Source organism: Erigeron canadensis, chromosome 3, assembly GCF_010389155.1.
Source record: "Erigeron canadensis isolate Cc75 chromosome 3, C_canadensis_v1, whole genome shotgun sequence".
Taxonomy (NCBI): Eukaryota; Viridiplantae; Streptophyta; class Magnoliopsida; order Asterales; family Asteraceae; genus Erigeron; species Erigeron canadensis.
This window is the reverse complement of record NC_057763.1, coordinates 26,228,224-26,250,667: the sequence shown is the minus strand read 5'-3', so window position 1 is coordinate 26,250,667 and position 22,444 is coordinate 26,228,224. Positions and strand designations below refer to the sequence as shown.

General features: G+C 30.7%; 2 protein-coding genes across 2 annotated transcripts; one reads left to right on the top strand and one right to left on the bottom strand.

Annotated features, from left to right (window-relative positions):
- Window positions 1–6,242: 6,242 nt before the first annotated feature.
- Window positions 6,243–6,760, bottom strand: LOC122591775 (putative lipid-transfer protein DIR1). Its single transcript, XM_043764017.1, has 2 exons — window positions 6,442–6,760; window positions 6,243–6,265 (listed from the first exon to the last, which is right to left on the bottom strand). The coding sequence occupies exons 1-2, from the start codon at window positions 6,758–6,760 to the stop codon at window positions 6,243–6,245; spliced, it is 342 nt and encodes a 113-aa protein (XP_043619952.1).
- An 8,077-nt stretch (window positions 6,761–14,837) lies between these two features.
- Window positions 14,838–22,208, top strand: LOC122591081 (auxin response factor 1). The gene is made up of 15 exons (XM_043763277.1): window positions 14,838–14,943; window positions 15,477–15,576; window positions 16,074–16,189; window positions 16,436–16,531; window positions 16,691–16,747; window positions 16,881–17,033; window positions 17,114–17,198; window positions 18,605–18,695; window positions 18,796–18,960; window positions 19,089–19,208; window positions 19,288–19,363; window positions 19,470–19,635; window positions 19,739–20,211; window positions 20,949–21,139; window positions 21,611–22,208. The coding sequence occupies exons 2-15, from the start codon at window positions 15,525–15,527 to the stop codon at window positions 21,780–21,782; spliced, it is 2,013 nt and encodes a 670-aa protein (XP_043619212.1). The 5' UTR covers window positions 14,838–14,943; window positions 15,477–15,524; the 3' UTR covers window positions 21,783–22,208.
- Window positions 22,209–22,444: the final 236 nt, after the last annotated feature.

Sequence of the window (22,444 nt, the reverse complement as noted above, 5' to 3'; positions counted from 1 at the left end):
TACATGTGCATGAACAACCAACCATATTGATCACATGTGCACAATCTGAGCACATGTATGCTACTATGTTGTACACATTCATGAATAGTCATATGAGTATATATGTAATGAGATTATTTAGTGATCACATGTGCTCATGATTAGTGATATGAGCATATGTATGCAAATATTATGTAAATGAATTATTTAGTAAATAAATAATCATATGAGCATATGTATGTAAGTATTATGTAAATGCATTATTTAGTGATCATACGTGTATGAATAGTCATATAAGCATATGTATGGAATGAAATTATTTAGTGATCACATGTGCATGATTAGTGATATACTAGATTTTAGACCCGTGTCCAACACTGGACACGAGACTTACGACATTATTAATATTAGATATTAATATATGTAACTCATAAAAGTTTATATGTTCAAAGTTGAAGATATAAGTGGATACCAAATGTTCAATTCTAATGCCAAAAATGTTAAGCTAATAGAAAGAAAACTAATGTAATAAAAGAACATTGGAAGGATATACAATCCTTCATCATTTGAAAGATTTCTTTATAGACGAAATTTGTTGTAGTGTTTTTTGTCTTTTCATCTTTGTCACATATTAACACCTTAAAGCCCCTTATCGACTTAACTCGAGATACTGCAATGTACAATTGTTCGTGTGTGAAAACCGGGCTTTGTAGATAGAAACCAATTCAAATAACATTGTAAAATTAATTATTTTAGTTTTTAGTTTTTTATTAATTAAATAAAATTATGTAAAAAACTAAATAATGACATCAGCGGGAGACAATTTGATGAAATCGAGCGATATGATTGGTTAATAAGTCATTAGTTCAACTGTTTTTTAAAATATATTAAAATTAAAATAGTACCATTACTATTAAAATCTTAATATATTTGAATTAAATTTAATTTATTTTTAATTAATTATATATTTATATATGATAGAACATATTATTGAATATATATTAGTTATTATTATATTTGTTTACTAGATTATTGTCCCGCGTAATACACGAGAGAACACATTTAATTAATGATATATTATCGTTTCATAATATCGTAAATTGACAAACATAGATAAAAGATGTGGAAAATAAATTAATTAGTATCATGATGCAAAAGATATAAATTATTATATATCTTGCTAATATGAGTTAACTTATAAATAAACAAAGTGTCATTGAAGACTATTGCATTTACAATCAAAAAGAAAAAAAAATTCATGATTTTATGTTTTTATTAAAATTAGTAAAACTTAAAATTAATATATCAAGTGATAGTTTGAAATTCAAGACAATCAAATTTGTTTGACTAAATCTAATTAAGAAGTGAATATAAATTTAACTTTTTTTTAGCCATGTAATTATAGTCATTTTTTATAATCTTTCACGTTTAATGCTTATATAAATACACATGTAAATTAACAAAAATAAAAATTATTTTATATAGAGTATTAAAGCATCATAGCACTATTAAAGCAACATTTATTTAATAATTATAAAATATTTACTGTATAAAATATTAAAGCGTCGTATTAGCAAATAATTAAAAAAATAATATTAAAGCATTATAGCAATATATTGTTTAAATCGACTTGTTTAATCTCGACTATTAAAGTTTTATAATAATATAGTCGGTAGTTATAAATAAGACATGTTGAAATATGTAGTGATATATCTTTTTCAATCTAATAATAATATATCAAAAAATATAAGTAACTTTTTTTTATACATTTACGTCAAATTAATAATGTTATTTTGAATTTATTATTAGGAAAATCCAACATTAATCAGTCTATTTTATATAATCAACATTTATTTAATAATTTATGTAGGACAATAATCTAATAAGAAATTATAAGCTAACTATAAAAAATTCAATAATTAACTAATTATTATGAAATTGAGCTCAATTGTATATAAGATAAAATAACAAAACTTTATAATGTTTGTGAAGTTTTAATGATTGCATTTGGGTTTAGTATATCAATTGACAATTGATGTGCTAAATAATAATAATATTATTATCACTATTATTATTATTATTATTATTATTATTATTATTATTATTATTATATATGTATATACGACATATCAAATTGTTTGGCAAACTTTTTCATAAAATCTATTATATAAAACATGCCTTAAATATATATAAATATTTTATGATTATTAAATAAATGTTAACTATATAAAATATAAGGACTAATGTTGTGTTTTTACAATAATACATTTGGTAATAATATAATAATTTTGATTTAAATGTTATAACTAAAAGTCTAAAGTTATTTAACGGTCTTTAGTTTTCTATAAAAGAATTTAGAACCTTAATATTTAAAAAAAATTAGTAGTTATAAATCTAACGGTCCTTGAGCTATTCTTATTAAGTTTTCATAATAATATAATTAGTAGTCATAAATAAGACATGTTGAAATATGCTGATATTAATATTTAAAAAAATTTATGTATCGAAACTGTTTAGTAGGATATACATGTTAAGTCACATTGTAATTGAATAGGTTTATTGATAACAAACGGTGTAAAAGAATATTTAAATCTTTAGTTGTAAGTTGAGTTAGCGTATGTTCACTTAAGTTAGTAAGGTGTCTAAGCTGAATCATTATTCACATGTATTAATGTAATAACAGTTGATTTAAGTTGATGATGAAGAACAAATATACAAGACAACGTTAGGTGTAGAAGTCAGTTTGTACTTACAGTCAGATATGATGAACAATCTGGTACTTATGATTGTGTAAAGTATCCTAAGCTTCTTTATCTATTTCTGGTTATTTGAATCAACATTGGGATTAGATAAACATGAAAACAAAAGGTACAAAGTACTCAGCTGATTCTTAAAGATGGTCCTTTACATTAGTGACCATCTCTTTGATTGATGATGAAAAAGTAAAATGAAAATATATTCGAAACTTTTTAGTCTAAATATATAAAGTAAAAAGGTTAATGTTGTCATTAACCAATAATAAAGTAAGTGATGTCATCATCATTTTGTAAGTTGCAATTAAAAGTTAAATCTTTAACTCCATCTTATATATATTGATACATGGGGAGAAAGTTAAAGTGAGAACACTTTTTAAAAAGAACAAAAATAATAATATTAGAGCATACATTTCTCCTTATGATTAAATTATACAATTCTACCTAATTCATTAAAAAAAAATTACATCTCAATAACTGTACATTGTTAAACAGAAAAAAATATGAGTAGTCTTAAACTTTTTTCATCTTTTAATAGAGATGCGATTCGATATATTTTTGGTAAATTTTTAATTTTCATACGGGTACACATCTAATTTATATTTCAAGCTTAAACCTTATATAGTCGTTTTATAGTTTTCATTTAGATGCATTAATCTTTCAACAAAGTTTTGTTTAAAATCATTAATTTTTTATTAAAATTTGTAACTAATATCATACGTACTCATTGTAACTTCTTGCGAAATATAACTACTTGTGAAATATATATTCTTTCATTATGCATAGACAGAGTTTAAAAACATTAAATCCAAAATAATAAATATATAAATATAAATATAATCTATATATGAGATCTCGTAATTTATAAAATCAAGTAAAAAAAATAAAGAAATATAATATCACAAGTTGTAAAAAAGAAAATATAAGAGTTCGAACAATCTAATTATATAATGCAAATCTATACTCCATTAATAAGCAAACTACCTCACCCCTTTTAACACCTTTATCTTTAAAATGTCTTTTATGCCCTCTTAATTTACACTACCCTATTTTTTCTCCATCACGCTCATTACACACACATACGTTCATCCGATTTATGATTTTTCTCTCCCTCCCCCCTTCTCTGATTTTCTCCCCCCATAAACACCATCCATCATCGCCCCAAATACCACCATTCACCGCTGCAATCCACCTTCTATGTACGCTATCCCCCATAAACACCATCCACCACCACCCCAAAAACCACCATCAAACCATCATCCACTGCCGCCGACTTATTTTTTTTTCTTTTTCATCGCCGCCGCCCCACAAACCACCATCAAACCACCGGCGTTTTTTTCTTATTCCCCGCTGCATCGCGCGGGTACGAACGCTAATATCATTATAAGTATATTAATTTTATAATAGCTTTTAAACATGATATGTTAAGTTATAAGTGCTCGTATCTATATGTTAACTTTTTATATAAAAGTTTAATCATTATTATTTATGGTATATTCTAATAATTGATTAGGGTATATTTTGACAAATCATATAAAGTAAAAGTATTAATATTGTCATTTAACAAGGTTGAAATAATTAAATTTGATCTAATGGTTATAAATCAAAGATAAAATTCATCCAAGGGTTCTTATTTGTTTAAGAATGAACTTATGACCTTGTTATATATATATTGATAGATTATATTAAAATTATCGGGTAAAAAATATAATTTGGATATATATTAGTTATCATTTTATTAGATAAATATTAGCTACTATTCAATTGGATATATATTAGCTATTATTATATTTGTTTATTATATTAAAATTATCGGGTTAAAAGTGTAAATTTGTGATGGAAAACAAAAAAGTGTAAATTAAAGTCAAGATTGAAAACAAAAGTCAAAATTAAGAAATCAAAAGTTGTGATTGATTTATAAGTTATTAGAGCAACTGTGCTTTAGTATAATAAAAAATGAGCGCATGTATGTAAGTATTATGTAAATGAGATTATTTAGCGATCATATGTGCATGACCAGTGATAAGTGTCAAAAACGAAAGTTTTGTTTTTTTAGCATGTATGCATACGTACATAAGCATATGTATTTTAATGTAATTCAAAAATTGACATCTTTCATAAGGGTGGGTGAAAAGCTTGCCCACTCTTCCCCTCCCCGATTTTTCTTCTCCTCCCCTCCCTTCCCTTTTTGCTAGGAGCACCTCGCCACCCCTCCCCTCCCCATAAATACGGTAATTTAGTGTTCTAGTGTATGAAGAAGCATTTTGGGAACCATAAATATGATGAAGGAAGTTTTTTGAAAAAAAAAAAAAAGCTTAATTTCTTAAGATATAGCACAAATAAAAACGCAAAATGCTTTATAAAGGAGTAGTAAAGATAAGCCGAGAGCTAAGAATGTTGTTAGCGTCTCATATATCTTTATATCCCATTAACTCACTTCCATGAATTCAATGTTATGTTTCACCATCATTTTTATCATCAAGATTTAATTCAATTTTTTTACCAATTATAAAATGTCTAATATAAAAAGTTGTTTAGATTATTTGGTATGAGATATCCTAAAGAAGAGATGTCTTTCATATGAGGAACCATGTCATCAAACTTGGCATCTTGCAAAAATATAAGGGTGAGGCAACTCTTTTTGGTGGAGGGTTTATCAACAAGTGGCAAAAAAATGAATAGTAGAATGATAGAATATTGGTTTATGGGAAATAGGAAAAGGAGAGAGAGAGAGAGGGCGCAAAGAGTTGGTCAAGGTTGGGCACAACCGTGAAGAACAAAAAATGGGTTGGAACGCCTATAGGGGTGACGTAGATGGCGTCCTCCAAGCGTTTTGGGGCGGGGTAGGGTGGAATACTATATTAAATACATACAAACTTAGCTTACTATTATTACTATAAAGAATATAATCCACAAAGATATGAGTAATTAACTTAAAAAAATATTAAATACATACAAACTTTAGAGATACACATATAAAAAGAAGCCATATAAAATGTTAGAAATGCACTTTAGAATTTTATAATAAATATATAATTTAATATAATTATTTTATGCATCATATCATAACAATAGTCTTTATGAGTTGTATTTACTAAAATCTTTTTAGCTATTCATTCTTAGTTCTTTATTTTTTGTATTTACTAAAATCTTTTTAGCTATTCATTCTTTGTTCTTTATTTTTTGTTACAAAAAGCAGCCAAAAACACATATCCATGTCTTTAAGTTTTACATTGCATCAATACATCTTCAATATGTATCTATCTTCGGACAAGATTGTGTTTTTAATTTGAAAAAGAAATAAGTCTAGCTTTTGAGTAAGCGGTCGATAGATATATATTCTTGAAATTTAAACATCCGCAATTCATATGAAATAAGATCAATACATGATACAACAAAATTGTCCCATATATTATTGTAATAATATATTTATTCGGTACATAAAGAAGCCAAAAGGTTCACATTTTTTGCAACCTTCAAAGCCTTTCATCATGCATGCCAATCCTCTAGTTAGTTTCCGTGTACAACATAGCCTAAGAAAACACGTACAAATAAGTCATGTTAAGTAAATAATTATAGATAACTAATTTGCAAAAACAAGTATTGGTTGTAGAATCATTTGATGTAACGTTTGTTGCTTTCAGCATCTTTCCAAAAGGTTATTAACGAAATTTGCTGTTAAAAAAAACAATTGTAAAAAATATCTTACTTCCACATCGAGTTCCACGAGCAAGCGGTTTACCACATGCTTGAGCAATGAAAGCTGCCTTCTCCATGCTGATAATACCTTCGACCTCGGTTGTGATATGACCACAAACACAAGCCAAGTCAACATTCCTGACAACACTACAACAAGCACTTGATGGTTGAATCATCGGACCCGGTTTTTGTACATACTTTGCACATTGCTCCATGAGTCCTTGCATGTCACCCGAACACTGGCCCGAGACCATCTTGTTACCGAAGATGGCGGCGAATGAACAAATGAGCATTGCAAAAAACATGAAACGGGTAGTGGATATTGCCATTATTGTAGGGAGGTGATGTTTAGTTATGCTTCTTTTCTTTAATATGGTGACAGTAAGAAATACATGGGGTACTATTTATAGGAATTTTAAATGTAAATTAAATGAGTACTCGTAAAATTTAGTTGGTGGTGGTTGTTTTAAATGTGAAGTATTTAAGTGTTTACACGTACTTTTGAGTTAGTTTTAACCATTGTTTTGCATGTGAAATATTAGATTAGACCGGCCATAGTTACTTTAAGTCTTTAACTGACCATATATAGTTACTTTAAGTCTTTAAGTGAATGTTTTGTATTAATTATTTGGTCCCGATTTGAACGTGAAAGAAAGATTTATAACTTGGAAAAAGTGATCGATATTACAGTGATTTTTGTTGGGTTATATAACTATTATCAAATCAAATCACAAAGCATGTAACGGAAGACAAGATCTATGTAGTTTAATTAATTAAGCAAAGTATAAAATGTGTACCTTAAATTGGAGAGAATTAAGCAAGAAACCTTAATAAGATGGTTTGAATGAAACCTCTCTACGATTACACACACAATGTTGGAATGTATGTATGGTAGTACTTGATCACGAACCGAACAACCCTTTGTTCCTAGCTCTAAATTTCGAACCAAACAATAACCCAAAACCCTTTTCTTTTGTTGAAGTCGATCGAACCAAAGAGAGGAGAAGAATAAGAGATTTTTAGGGTTTTAGAAAACCTAATGAATTGTGTGTTGAAAACAATTAGATTTAGGTCTCTATTTATAGGATTAGGTAACTTGTTTACAAAGTTTAGGGTTTTCAAACCCTCCCCTCTCCTTGATTTCGACCAGCCCCTCTAGGAACATTCTAGAGGGCCTCCTAATTGTTTCCTAATAGTTAAGTACCGTTAACTATTAACTCTTTTAATGGACCTCCGTTAGTTCTTCGTGATCAAATTAATTAATAAATTACATTTAATATATTAATTAATTTATAGTTACATTCACGTTGAGGTGTGACCCCGTAGGCTTAAATACTTTCCGGACATACGTTCATTTTACGTGATCATATTCTAACAGCTCCCACTTGAGCTCGTAATAAATGAAGGTAATAACATTGGTTAGCGTCTAGCAACACGCCAATGCTCCCGAAAACATTTAAGTATAGTTTAAACGGTTAAGACATTTATTATCCCTTTGTTCAGATACCTTTGTTAAATATGAATATGGATCAAGGTCATTTCATAATTTAACGATTATGTTTCTCATTCAATAACTAATGTTTCTCATTCAATAGCTAATAAAGAATTGTTTTTGGTGTATGGAGGAAATCCCGATGCTAACAACCATACCTGGAATCGTTGTGCGTTATATGTTTATTAAGGTTACAATAATTTTCAAAAAAAGTGTTCGTGTTTCATTGAAGCTTTTATTATATATTGAATTTTTATTAAGTTATTTATTAGAAATTTAACTCACGTACGTGCATGGGCAGAAATCTAATTTTTCGATCAGTTTATCCTCTCCGCACTCACAATAAAATACAACATGAAATACAAATGAGAAGAATATAATAAATTAATATTAACATGCATGTGAACCTTTATTGTATTCCGTTTTAAAGTGTTTATGAGTATTGATTTCGATGACTGATCAAGTTAGAATAAGTGTAAATGAGTAAGAGTAAGCAAGGATGAAATTTTAGTGGTGTGGTCATTAGTAGGTTGAGTTCATAAATTTAAAACTATATGTCATAGACTTGAAACTTATCAAAAGCAAGTGAAAAAACTATATCTTACTAGCATTGTATCCGCGTGATGCGACGGCGGTTTGGTGGTAACGATGATTGGCGGTGGTGATGGTGGTCGTGGTGGTGTTGTTCATGGTGGGTGTAACTATGTAAGTAATTTATGTAAATGTAATTGATGTAAAGTGATAGTAGAAATAATTTAGAAGATAAAGGATGAATGATGTAAATTAATTTATAAAAGGTAAAATGATAATTTTTCATTTAATATTTTTATGGTAGAGAAAATGATAATTATTATAAGATAGTATAGATAATTGAAAAGTTGAGTTAATAAATTAACATGAGTTTTAAGTGGTTTATGCTCTAAGTACCAAAATGTATATGGGAATAACGGGTCCCACTCATTAAACCCCAAAAGTATTTAACAAGTCAATTGTTGTTTTTTAGGTGTTGATACGTGAACATATCTGTACTTTTATAATATATTATATAGAAAATAACAATTTATTCTATTTTAAAGTGTTAAAAAAATATAATATTTTATTTAGTATCTCTTAAAATATTTTCACATAAACTATCTTTTAACATTAATGATTAGATTATATTGTTATTTATAATATCTCCATAAATCATTTAAATCAATTATTTTTACTTCAAATATTTACACCAGTCGACGTCGCATCTACCACCAACAATCGCCCTCATCACACCGTCGTCACCATGACCATTATCACATTGCGTAAGTACGGTGCTAGTATTCTTCATAGTTTTGGTTCACGAGTAACATGTTTATAATCATATTTATTATCCACCCTAAGCTGTAAGCACGAAGCATATTTTTACGAAACAAAATTCATGTGAGGATATAATGCAAGTAGTACATGTGAATACATGGTGTTGATTCAAGAGTCACATTCTTAAGCTTAAGTTATATTTGTTCAAGAAACAAATGTGTAAAATGTGAATTAGTGCATACATGTTCATAGATGCACATAGTAATCATGGATGAACAAACATTTTATTTAATCATGCATGTGAGTATCGTACGTTAATTGGCATGGGTAACATATTTAAGATGACAGATATTTACATTTACATGTGAATATATAGTTCACATGTAAAGAACGTATGTACGAATAAAGTGTGTATTGCATTCGCATGTGAAGTCGATCAGTTTTCTCTCATCAATTAAGTTCAATAGTACGATTTCATCACATTGACTCTCGATGATGTCACTATTTAGTTTTTTTACATAATTTTATTCAATTAATAAAAAACAAATAACTAAAATAATTATTTTACATTGTTATTAAAATTAGTTTCTATCTACAAAGTTCAGCTTTCACACAAGAATAATTGTACATTGCAGTATCTTGAGTTAAGTCGAGAAAGGGCTTTAAGGTGTTAATATGTGACAAAGATGAGAAAAGAAAAAACATTACAATAAATTTCGTCCATAAAAAAGTCTTTCAACTGTCGAATGAGGGTATATGCTTCAAATATTATTTTTTTACATTAGTTTTATTTCTATTAGCTTAACATTTTTGACATTTGAATTAAACACATAATATCTACATATATCTTCAACTTTGAACTTATAAGCTTTTATGAGTTACATGTATTAATATCTATTTTTAATAATGTCGTAAGTCTCATGTCCAGTGTTGAACACGAGTCTAAAATCTAGTTAAGTTCAATAGTAACGTTATGTTTTAAAACTTAGACTAGATTTTAGGCTCGTACTAATATAAAGGACTTACGATGTTATTAATATTAGATATTAATTTAATATGGTTTAAAATTTAATTTATTGTTTTTTTATTAATACATGTATATATATATATATATATATATATATATATATATATATATATATTGAGAGAGAGAGAGGGGAAGAAAGAGAGATCCAAAATGACCTAAGTTAAAAGAGTATAAGCTGACTTAGTTTACAAGTAAAGACTTATACATTTTTTTACGTTGTTTGTTATAAACAAATCTAATCAATTATTCTAAGACTCAACATGTACATCTTACTAGACAACTTCGATATATAAAAATTTTTGAATAGTAATATCATCATATTTCAACTTATCTTATCTCGAGTATTATGCGGGAAAATAATCTAGTTGCATTAACAAAACATAAAAGGATATTATATACTATATAAAATAATTTTCTTTGTTTGTAAATAAAAGATTAATAACTTTAAATAAGCATTTAGTGACCTATTTTTAATTAAAAATAGTGTAAATTATTTATGACATCATAATTAAAATAAAAAACTTTTAAGTAAAATATTTATAGACTTGCCATATCACATTTTTTCTAAAAATACTTTTGAAAGACAATTATCTTTTATTTATTATAGACATTCCTTCTCCAAAAGCTCAGTTAGCTCTAAAAAAACATGTACTCCGTATATATCGTATGTTTTGAATTGTTATTTTAAATAAAGTAAACCAAAGTCCTAAAAACCTAGGTTCCATTGTTTTTAGTGAGACATTCATTATATGTATGTATATATATTGTTTTGATCCGCAATAGCCATATTTACGTGTTATTGTATTTAACTAGTTTGGGCAAATAATTAAGTCAAATTAGATAGTAATTTGAAAATGTAATATGGAAAATCTTTTTAATTAAGTGTTATTTCGATATAATGTTGTTAAAGCTAAAATGCAAACAATTTGTGATATATCCACTTTATGTACCAAATTTCTGCTTTTATCCAAGGGAAGTTATAATAATGTTTTAAGAGTTAAGTACTTTTTTTCGTCCATGTGGTTTATCATTTTATCATTTTTCATCATCGCTGTTAATTTTTGGCTAAAATCATTTCCGTGGTTTGCATTTCGTCTCTGCCGTTATAACTTTGCCGTTAACCCCCTCACATGCAAGTCACGTGAGGGGCATTTTCGTCTTTTCACCCATTTAAGTGCAAAAATCGTCCCTGTGGTTTTTCATTTTTGTATTTTTCATCCTCTCCGTTAAAAAAAACAAAAAAAAAACAGTAACAACTTATCTAAACAAAACAAAAACTTATATATATATATATATATATTTGAGAATCTACTCAATCACCTTCAAATGCAAACACGTATATACAATGTTTTAAATACAGGTATATACTGATCGGTGTTACCGGCAATACCGGTATCGGGGTGGTACTCCGATACAACTATTTCGGGCATTTTTGATATTTTTCGGTAATACCGTTCCGGTGTTCTCATTTTTTATTTTTTTGAATTTTTTTAAAATTTTTTTTGTAATATTTTAATATTATACTTTTTTAATTTTTCAACTTTAAAACTTATACTTTATAATAAAGTACCTATTTGGTATTTTTTGAGTGAATAGTAATTATATTTTGACAATTGAGTTAAATTATAGTAAATTTTATAACATTTTTATAAATTAAATTAAATTAGTCGTACCGCTTGTGTTAAATTACATCTTCATATGTATGTATATATATAGGTTTTTGATTTGATTTTGTTTTGGTTTTTGATTAAATTATTGTTTGGAGATTTGTTAAAGATAAGGATGAAAAATGCAAAAACGATAAACCATAAGGACGAATTTTGCACTTAAGATGGATGAAAAGACATAAATGCTCCTGAGTTAACGGATCAAGGATGAAATGCAAACCACGGGGATGATTTTAGCCAAAAGTTAACGGCGAGGACGAAAAGTGATAAAACGACAAACCACAGGGACGAAAAAAGTACTTAACTCATGTTTTAACGATTGTTTGTGTTTGTTGACTTTTACATGACGCTGCTTCGTAGTTCAAGTTGTGACATCAAATGGTTTTTATGTTGGCTGAGTTTTACATTTCTATTTGTCAATGACATATACAGTACTAGTTGGTCTTCGTTCAATTTTATCTATATAAGTACCATGAAGCTTGAAATCATAATTAGCTTTCTGTCAGAATTAAGGTCACGATGAGATTTGAGTGTCTAGAGGTTCCAAAAAGAAGGTTATGTAATTCGAGATACCGCGTCATTAAAATGGCTGGATCATGAGATCCTTAAAGCTGCAAATGCACTAGCACTTGACATCATCTTGGATTTGTGATTACAGTTTTATGATATGTTTTTTCCTTTCCGATACTGCGGGTTTTTGAGCCCCAATACCTCGACGGTGTATGAGAAAGGTTAAGATGTAGGCAGACCTTACCTCTACCTAAGTAAACTGCTTCCAGGTTCTACCTAAATGGTAGAAAAGGCCCTCCAACCTTTGCATGGGATGAAGATCGAACCCATGACCTCTGTTTCCAGAGACAAAAGTGTTTACCAATGATCCAACCATGCTGCTTTTTCCTTTCGATATGTATGTTATTTAAAGTATAGAATTAGATAAATGGTGGGTGCGATTAGTTTTTATTTTTATTTTTAAACAACTAAATATTATATCAAATCCACTCATACTTTTAAAAAACTACTTCAAATATGTCATGTTAAGGTTTGAACCTTGATTTCTCTTCAAAAACCATATGCATTTATGAAGTGCATTAACCATACATTGGTTATTGATTAGTTATATATTAAAGTGTAAGTTATGAAAAGAAAGTATGAAAATAGGTATGATGCAAGTGTTTGGTTAGTAGATTTGGTTTTAAAATTGAGAACCTTTGTATTTAGATATATCTCAAACACAAGTGAGATGTTTGGGTGGGTTTAAAAATGCAATAAAATTATCATTACCATTATGAAGCCAAACACCCCTTTAGGTACTCAAATTCTTTCGAAACATTTTTATTATCAAAGATACTAATACATCAATAATAAAAACCTTTTTTATATCAAGTTCTAGTTCATGTATTAGTAGCATTTGATTCAATCATTCGGGAGTTTTGCTGCTTTTGCATATAGCCTTCATAAAATCAAATTTGGGATACTCAAATCATGGGATATGATATTCTGGTTCACCACATGAGCTTGACCCATTTACCATTAAAATGTGTTTTGTGGTTCAATGTGAAATCCGGGTTTCAAACCATTGGTATTTATGTTAATAAATCAGATAATGTTGAGTCGTTAAATATGAATGAACATACCATATAACTAATTGTTTAGCTTAAGGGATAAGTTTATAATTTTGCTGTTAAATTTTCATAATTTAATATTACAGTTAAACTATTTTATATATATTAATGGGTTGGATGAAGTGGTTGGAACATTGTATCTAGAGACAGATGTTAAGAGTTTAATTTTCATGCCAAGCAAAACTGGATGTCATACACCGAAAAATGTATAAAACCTTAAAACTCGTAAAATATGACATTTGTTGTTAGTTACATACTTTTGTAGTCTTTTCATTAATACTTCCCATTTGATTTCATTGTTATACCTACGTTGTATTTCAAGTAGAATTGGGGGTTCAATCGTCACTTTTTGTAAAATTATCGAAGGTCTTCTCTGCGCTTTCAAACAAGAGATGGTATCTATATTTCAACTGCCATCCCTCGTGAATGACATGATTTGATACCTTTGTTACACATAGTTTAACCTAACAAATTTATGTATCTATTTATCGTTATTCATAAGTTAACCCCTTTCTTTCATTTTTTAAGTTTTTCATTTATATATATATATATATATATATATATATATAACATAATAGGGATATCTACCTGTCTATGTAATCATATTCATACTTATTCTTTAACTATTTTCAATAATAAATAAAATTAATGTATATAAAAGATTTTATATGTTTTTATATCAAAAATCATTTTATGAGAGGTTAATAACTATGCAGCACAACACACCATCTTTGTGGTGATTTATTAATTAGTAGGGGTGTTATCGAGTCAAGCCAAACTCGAGCTTAGCGGCTAAGCTCGACGAGCTTTCAATGTGTAGGCTCGGCTCGAACTCAACTCGAAAAAGACTCGAGTTTGGCTTATGTCTATAAACATGACTCAAACTCGGCTCGAAAATATATATCACTTATGACAAAATTTATATAAATAGCCTTTGTAGAATTAGAAATTTACTCTTTAAGAATTATATATATAAACATATACATAGTATATGAAAAGCTCAATAAGTATTTGAGTCGAGCTATGTAAAGCTCGAGCTCGACTCGCTAATAATTTCGAACCTGAATTTAGGGCTCGACTCGATAATAATTTCGATCGAGTCAAGCTTGAGTTGCTCAAAAAAGCTCGGCTCTTTAGCAACCTTATTAATCAATTACTTATATATTTTATGTTTATGTTCAAAGTACATCAATTACACATAATCTAACCAATTATTTTAATCAAAATAATTTAATATCGAAATTTGACTGGTTTAAAAAAGTGTGGTGGTGTAGGGGTCTTGTCGGCTTGAACCAGGCAAAAAACCATCACTACTCATCTCAATAATCAAACACTTCACATTAAAAATATAATCACACCATCCCTCCGTCCGTCCATCCATCCATCACCTGTTTGTTTTTTGCATTGTATCATTGTATGTATCCACCTTCTATATCAATATCTATATCTATATATCTATATATTCCATATACACATGTACAGCAATATAATATAATACTACGTATAGTATAATCTCTCCCCATTTTCACTTTACTCTTTTATATATTTATCAAAACCCTAATGAAATTTCAATTTAATCCTTTATTTATTTATTTATTTCAATTCACTTCATTTTTAATCAGTACCTATTATCGTTAGCTACATTCATTTATTGTAAGTTCATATCATAATTATAATTATTATTTTATACTTCTTAATAATAATTAATAAATCTCTTTATTTATTTGTTTATTTTTTTTATCTGATCTGTCTATATGTATGTACCTAGTTATATTAGATAGCAGGAAAGTAATTTGAAAATGTAATTAAAAAAAATAAAAACAAATGTAATTTAAGCTTTTATTTTGATATAATGTTGTTTACGGCTAAACCGAAAACGAGTTGTGAAATTTCCGCTTTGTGTACGAACTAGTCGTTTTTTAAGGTTATTTGGTGTAATCGATGCAGGACGGTGCTTCGTAGTTCAAGTTGTAGTGACATCAAGTTGTTTACTTGATGGCGCATATTAATATTAATGACAGTCGTTACGCTGGAGGGACTGCATCAGGTAGCAATTATTATATATGAAGCTTATAATGTTGATTTTAATTTTGCCTACAAATATCTATCGATAATGTTGCTACTTACGTATGCCTTTGTGTAAAAAAAAAAACAATCTAGAAATATCTATTGATAATGCTGCTACTTATGTATAATGACGATTATGACAACATCTATGTGCTTTATCGGGATGACGGGATGTATTCTTTAGAGCCGCAATCCCGGTATCTATTGTCGTAGTGTGTATGTTGGCGCTAATTTCCTTGTTCGGAAGTATATATTATCTTTGTTTTGGCTCTTTTCTGAATGCTTAGTCTTCGTTTGATTCCACACTCTTTGTAGAGTCAAGTATAGAAAACGATAGGTGTTGTGAACTTTATAATAGGGGTAGAGATTCGATATGGCAACCCTAATGGAAGCATATGCCCACTAGTTCAATTAATGATTGATTTTGTTTTAAAGTTTCCATATGTGTTGGCAATAAAACTTTATATCTTTTTACAGGTTCCGTGGGCGATGCCCTGTACAAAGAGCTGTGGCATGCATGTGCTGGGCCGCTTGTTACTGTTCCCCGTGAAGGAGAAAGAGTATATTATTTTCCACAAGGACACATGGAACAGGTTTGTTGATCTTCTACTAAGAGTATGTTTTAGTGCAAAAATGCTTGTAGTCACTGTCAGATTATTCTAAACTTCAACTATTGTATTGCTTTCTGAGATAATATTAATGTATATATAGCGTAATTGTTTCACCACTCAATGGTTATTGCACATCATCATGCATAGTTTTCATTTTGAATATTGGGATCCACCATATAAGCATTTATTTGTATATATAATGATGGTGCACTTTGGTTATTCTTACAGCTTGAGGCCTCCATGCACCAGGGATTAGATCAGCAGCTCCCATCATTTAATTTGCCAGCCAAAATATTATGCAAAGTGATGAATGTTCAGCTTCGGGTAAATTTTTGTTATTACTAGCTTACGTTGGGCTCTGGCAATAAATGTATAATACAACTCTGCAGACAGAGTTGTAATTTGGATTTTACGTGGTAATTGAGTTATTGTACTTTAGTCTTGATGGAGTAGATGTACTAATGAATCTCGAGTTATTTTCAGGCTGAACAAGACACAGACGAGGTTTATGCTCAAATAACTCTGCTGCCTGAGCGAGATGTAAGCATGTTGAACCATTTTATATGAGTATTTATAATTCATGCGAAGAATATTCTTCTTTTTTAGTTTAGTATATACCCTCCGGCCCTCCCTTGCCTTTGGTCTCTTTTGCTTATGTTTTTTAACGAATCAGCAAACTGAGGTTACAAGCCCAGATCCTCCGCTCCCTGAACCTCCTAGTTGCACTGTTCACTCGTTCTGCAAGACCCTTACCGCATCTGACACAAGCACACATGGTGGATTCTCTGTTCTTCGTAGGCATGCGGATGACTGTCTACCTCCGCTAGTAAGCATAAGCTTTTTCCCTATCTATAGTTTCTTCCCATCTTTCTGTGTTATTCTACTAAATATGAGTTCTTATATCAGGATATGTCTCAACAGCCACCGTGGCAAGAACTGGTTGCTAGTGATTTTCATGGCAATGAATGGCATTTTCGTCATATATTCCGAGGTTGCAAAACTTTATGACTGCTCTTATAACTGAGGCATCATGTGTATTCACTATCTGAAACTATATGCTTTATGTGCACGAGTCATATGCGGTCTTTTAGTTTTCGGAATTTAGCGTAACTTGATCTATTACCATCTTAGGTTCACTTCTGAAACAAACACTGTTTGATGGGTTACATAGAGTGTGATGGCTTGTTGTCTTCATCGAGTTTTGAAGAGATTAAGAGCCGATGAAGCTATATGATCTATCCTCTCTCTCCCAATTTAAATGTACACCACAAAGATTAACAATTTTTAGGGGAGTGTTTAATTATTACTTTCTCCATTCACTTCAATTTAATTCTACTCCTAAGTCCCAATGTACTTGAAATGCAATTACCTTGAAAATGACAAATTATTTTCCGTATAGTAATCAAGGGAAAAATCGTAAATTTACGAATCTACTTTTGGAAGTGGACATTTGATTTAGGACAATCTGAAATTCTGAATAGAAAGGTAGACATTTAAATTGGGACAGATACACTTTGCAATCTCATGTAGTATTTCACATTTCAATATATATGAAGGCTTTGGGAGTCTTAGCCCCCAAGCCGGTGAGAGATTGACCTGTCTTTACTCTTAACTCTTAGTACCTGATAGTTCAAACCAAAAAATTCCTAATGAGGACTCCGTTAAGTATTGGGTGTCTTAACTGCAATGACTTCTTTGACCTACTAGCAGTTTCAACTGCTTATCACTGTTAAAGATTTTTTGCAGTTATTTCTAGCCTTTTCCATCCATTATAGTACATAACTTCGTATATGCCGATAGTTGCTGACTCATGACACAAAATCCCTATTTTTTGACTCGTGACCTGACCACTGTGTAATAACTATGTTCTATACGCAAAAGTAAGCACTCACTGTCTTCTCACCTTCCACTACAAAGTATAAGTATACCATTTTCTCCAATCTTCAGAGAAAGTTCATTCTTTTTAAGAATCAAAACCTGTAACTTTCATCAAATTCTAAAAAACCAACAAAGTTTCTTTCTTTTAAATCAGATTTATGTGTGAAGATGATAATGGTGAAACGAAGAGTCATAGAATGAATGCCGCTCAAGATACAGAGATGCGATGATAATCTCTTATCTTTTTTTCTGTCTGATTTGTCCGAGTTTGTGATCAGTCCGAAATCGGACTGAGTGCTTCAAGTCATGTACCAAGCCAAATCCTTTTTAGCGTATATTTATATACTTTACATGTCTTGAAGTTAACAATAGTTGGTGTCTGGTTCCCAAAGATTCTAGTTAGTAGCTTATGTGGGCAGTAATGTTCTTCCTTTATGCGAGCTTCTATTTTTCTTTTATTTATTTTTATTTTTTTTTATTTGTGGCTATATTCTGACTAGTGCTAGATATATATCCCAGGGCAACCTCGGCGTCACTTGCTAACTACTGGGTGGAGTGTCTTTGTAAGTGCAAAAAAGTTGGTAGCGGGTGATGCGTTTATATTCTTAAGGTAAGTTGCAAATAAAACATTACATATAAAACATTAAACTTTATTTATATGTAATGTTTAAAGTTATAGTATGATCATTTTTTGTTCATCCTTTCGTTAGGGGGGAAAATGGACAGCTACGTGTTGGAGTAAGAAGGCTGATGAGACTTTTGAACAATATGCCATCGTCTGTTATATCAAGTCATAGTATGCATCTTGGTGTGCTTGCTACCGCCTCCCATGCGATTGCAACTGGAACCCTTTTCTCAGTCTTTTATAAACCAAGGTATCTACCATTAAACTCGGTTTATTTGGAGTAGCGATCTTCTGTTTTTATAAGCTGGGGTTTATTTGTGAGTGAAAATTGAACATTGAATTCATTGTTGAATTTGACGTTTTTTGTGATTCTTACAGAACCAGTCGATCTGAATTCATTGTCAGCCTTAACAAGTATCTTGAAGCTCGAAATCATAAGCTATCAGTTGGAATGAGATTTAAGATGAGATTTGAGGGTGAAGAGGTTCCTGAAAGAAGGTAGTTACTACATGGCCCATTATTACATTGGTATCTGCTTAATAAGTGGCGCAAGGTTGATATGTAGATGTTGATACAGGTTTAGTGGGACCATCGTTGGTGTTGGAGATACTGCATCATCAAAATGGCTGGATTCTGAATGGAGATCCCTGAAGGTTCAAACAAACTAGCATAAAACATTAAAACATCATTTTGTTGTATTTCTAACTACTATAGCTAATTTCACTTTTATGCATATAACGTTGACATCATCTACTTCAGGTTCAATGGGATGAACCGTCATCAATATTACGCCCGGATAGAGTTTCAGCATGGGAACTTGAACCACTTGTAGCATCTAGTTTATCAAACACACAACCTCAACAGAGGAGTAAGCGGGTTCGACCTTCTGTTATACCTTCTTCTGGATCTGATCTTTCTGCCCTGGGTATGGTACCGTAAGTTAAGTTTTGTACCAAATACATTTTGTTAGTTTTTTTAAAGGTTTTTGGTTCTCAACTTAGTTTCTGTGTTGTATCTTATGTCTATAGGAATGTGGAAATCACCAGCAGATCATCCCTCAGCTTTCCAGTATTGTGACCCACAACATGGACGTGATATCTACCCGTCAAATAATGGCTCTTCTTCTGTCAAGGGTATCTCTCTTAGCTACAGTGAGAATGGTACTTTGCCTCCTGCTTCCACCACGCCTATCCACTGGTCCAACTTAAGGGAAACAGTAACAGAGTCATTTGAACCCCTTGCTGATAGAGAACGTGGTGAAAGAAGACAGGCTAATGGCTACAGGCTATTTGGAATCGAGTTACTTGAACACTCAACTGTGGATGAATCCTCACCAGTGGCTGATGAAAGACCAATCTTCTCTCTTGATGCTGAATCCGATTGGCGTTCTGAACCATCAAATGTCAACCGTTCTGATCTTCCTTCTGCAAGTTGTGACCCTGAAAAGTCCAGCATGAGATCTCCGGAGTTGCATACTAGGCAAATTCGTAGCTGCACCAAAGTAGGTTTTTAGTTTTTAAAATCCTGATTTTGCTGAGATTTGAAACATTCGGCATTTGATTGTTGGTTTGCAGCTTATTACCTTGATAAGAAGATTACATGTGATCAATAGTATCTAGAGGTGGCAAATTGGACACATCGGGCGAGTTTGCTTATATGTCAATATGGGTGATATTTGGTACAAATAGTGTCAGATATGATTAGGAAAATTATACTATTTACTAATATCTGATTTCTTGAGTTAAACGACATAGGAGGTTCTAACTTCTTTAGCATGTTAATAAGATCCAGTAATTCTCCAGGAGAATTGGGGTGCATTCAACCAGAAATGCTATGCTTACACACAAAACTACCCCTCATCCCATGCCTTCCAATTTAGGTGATTTTTGGCGCGTTCCCTTCTAAGTAATGAATATATACGTGTGGCCTGTTAGAGATAAACGTGACCATAGTTGAACCATCGACCTACTTCTGCCTTGTTAGTTCTCGAGCATAACTCTTGGCTTCCAAAAAGTAAATGTTTCAAGGTTTAGTATCTTCTCTTTGATATAAAACCCATAATCGACTCATTATACGGGTTGAGTTGCGACCTATAAATATCATGAGATCACCCGGGTGTGAAAAACCTGTCTCATTCAAATCAATCTTGAGAGTTGTATTGTCCTTATAAATTATAATAATGATAACGATTGTGGCATTTTTTTTGTTTATTTACTGTTTATTAACTAATTCTTGTAGGTTCATATGCAAGGGATGGCTGTTGGTAGGGCTGTTGATCTAACACAGTTTAGTTGTTACGAGGATTTACTGGAGAAACTGGAGAATATGTTTGAAATTGAAGGTGAACTTCGTGTGGTACCAAAGAAATGGCAAGTCGTATACACGGATGTTGAAGATGACATTATGATGGTCGGGGATGATCCATGGAAGTAAGTACATATCATGACTGTTATTAGTTATTATCGCCCAGATAAATGAAAACGAGAACAGAATACTTATAAAGTCTAGAAATTTATAGGGTATAGGAGGTATTGGCATAACCTATATGAACTGCTTTTGTTAAGTAAATTAGAAAGATTAAAGTGGAGTGGTGGACACTTTTTATTGTCTGAGGTAGCAATTCCGAATTCTGACCCCATTCGTATACAAATTGGTCAATTTAGCTTGCCTCTATTTTTGTGTAAATTTGGGTTAAGCTAAGAAAAGTAGAAAAAACTGAAAATGACGCAGGTCAATTGGGTCGAAAGCCATCCCAAGTTTTAAATGCATTAAGTTTGTATAAATTAAAAAAAAAAGGCGGATGACATAGCTTTTGCCTGTACCTTGGTTGACTCCTTATCTTACATGTCTAACCTGCTCATTTGGGGTGTCGGAATCATATGTTTTGAATGTATGCACAGTGAGTTCTGCAGCATGGTGCGAAAGATTTTCATATATACTACTGAGGAAGTTAAGAGGCTTATCCCGAAGATAAAACTTTTGGAACATGATGAAATAATACAAACGAAGCCGGTCATAAATGCTCAGGAAAGCACGGAAGAGCAGTCCTCGTCGAGTGAGGCCCCTCGTTAAACAATTCAAGGTTACCCAAATTGTTGGTACTTTTGGAAAGTAAAAAAAAAAAAAAAACATTTTCATATTTTGGGACTGAATGGCAGCTCAAAAGTCTGCTAGCTACGACTGGGCCTGCTTATAAGGGTTTGATCTTATTATTTTCTCATCAGTCGTATTGTCATTGTTTGGATTAAGGGTATGTATTCCTCTGCTTGTTTTGCGCTTCAAACGCGGGTTACGGGTACAAGCCGTTTGTTTCCTCCGAAGAGAGATGGAGAGAGTAGTAGCTAGTTTCTAACGTTTTCTGTCCTTGTTATTGACAAATATAAAATACATGTGGTTTTTGTATATAAAGTATGGGGCCATAAAGTATATGTGTTGCCCAGGATGTCTCTTTCTAATTGTTTAGTGTTAACCAAGTACTTAACGCATGAAATTTCTATATAATGCGCCTCATGAGTGTATAACCATTGCCGATCATCAAACCACGTTTAACTTATGCTAGATAATTTCTGTTAATTTTGAATAAGTCATGCACATGTTGCACTTCTCAAGGCATGCTATATGAATTTGGGTGAATATGTTGCACTTCATAAGTTGTGCAAATTTTCACTTAAACAATCTTTAGCCATATATATAACATTCAGTGCAATACATATAGTTACATTTTTTGTATAATG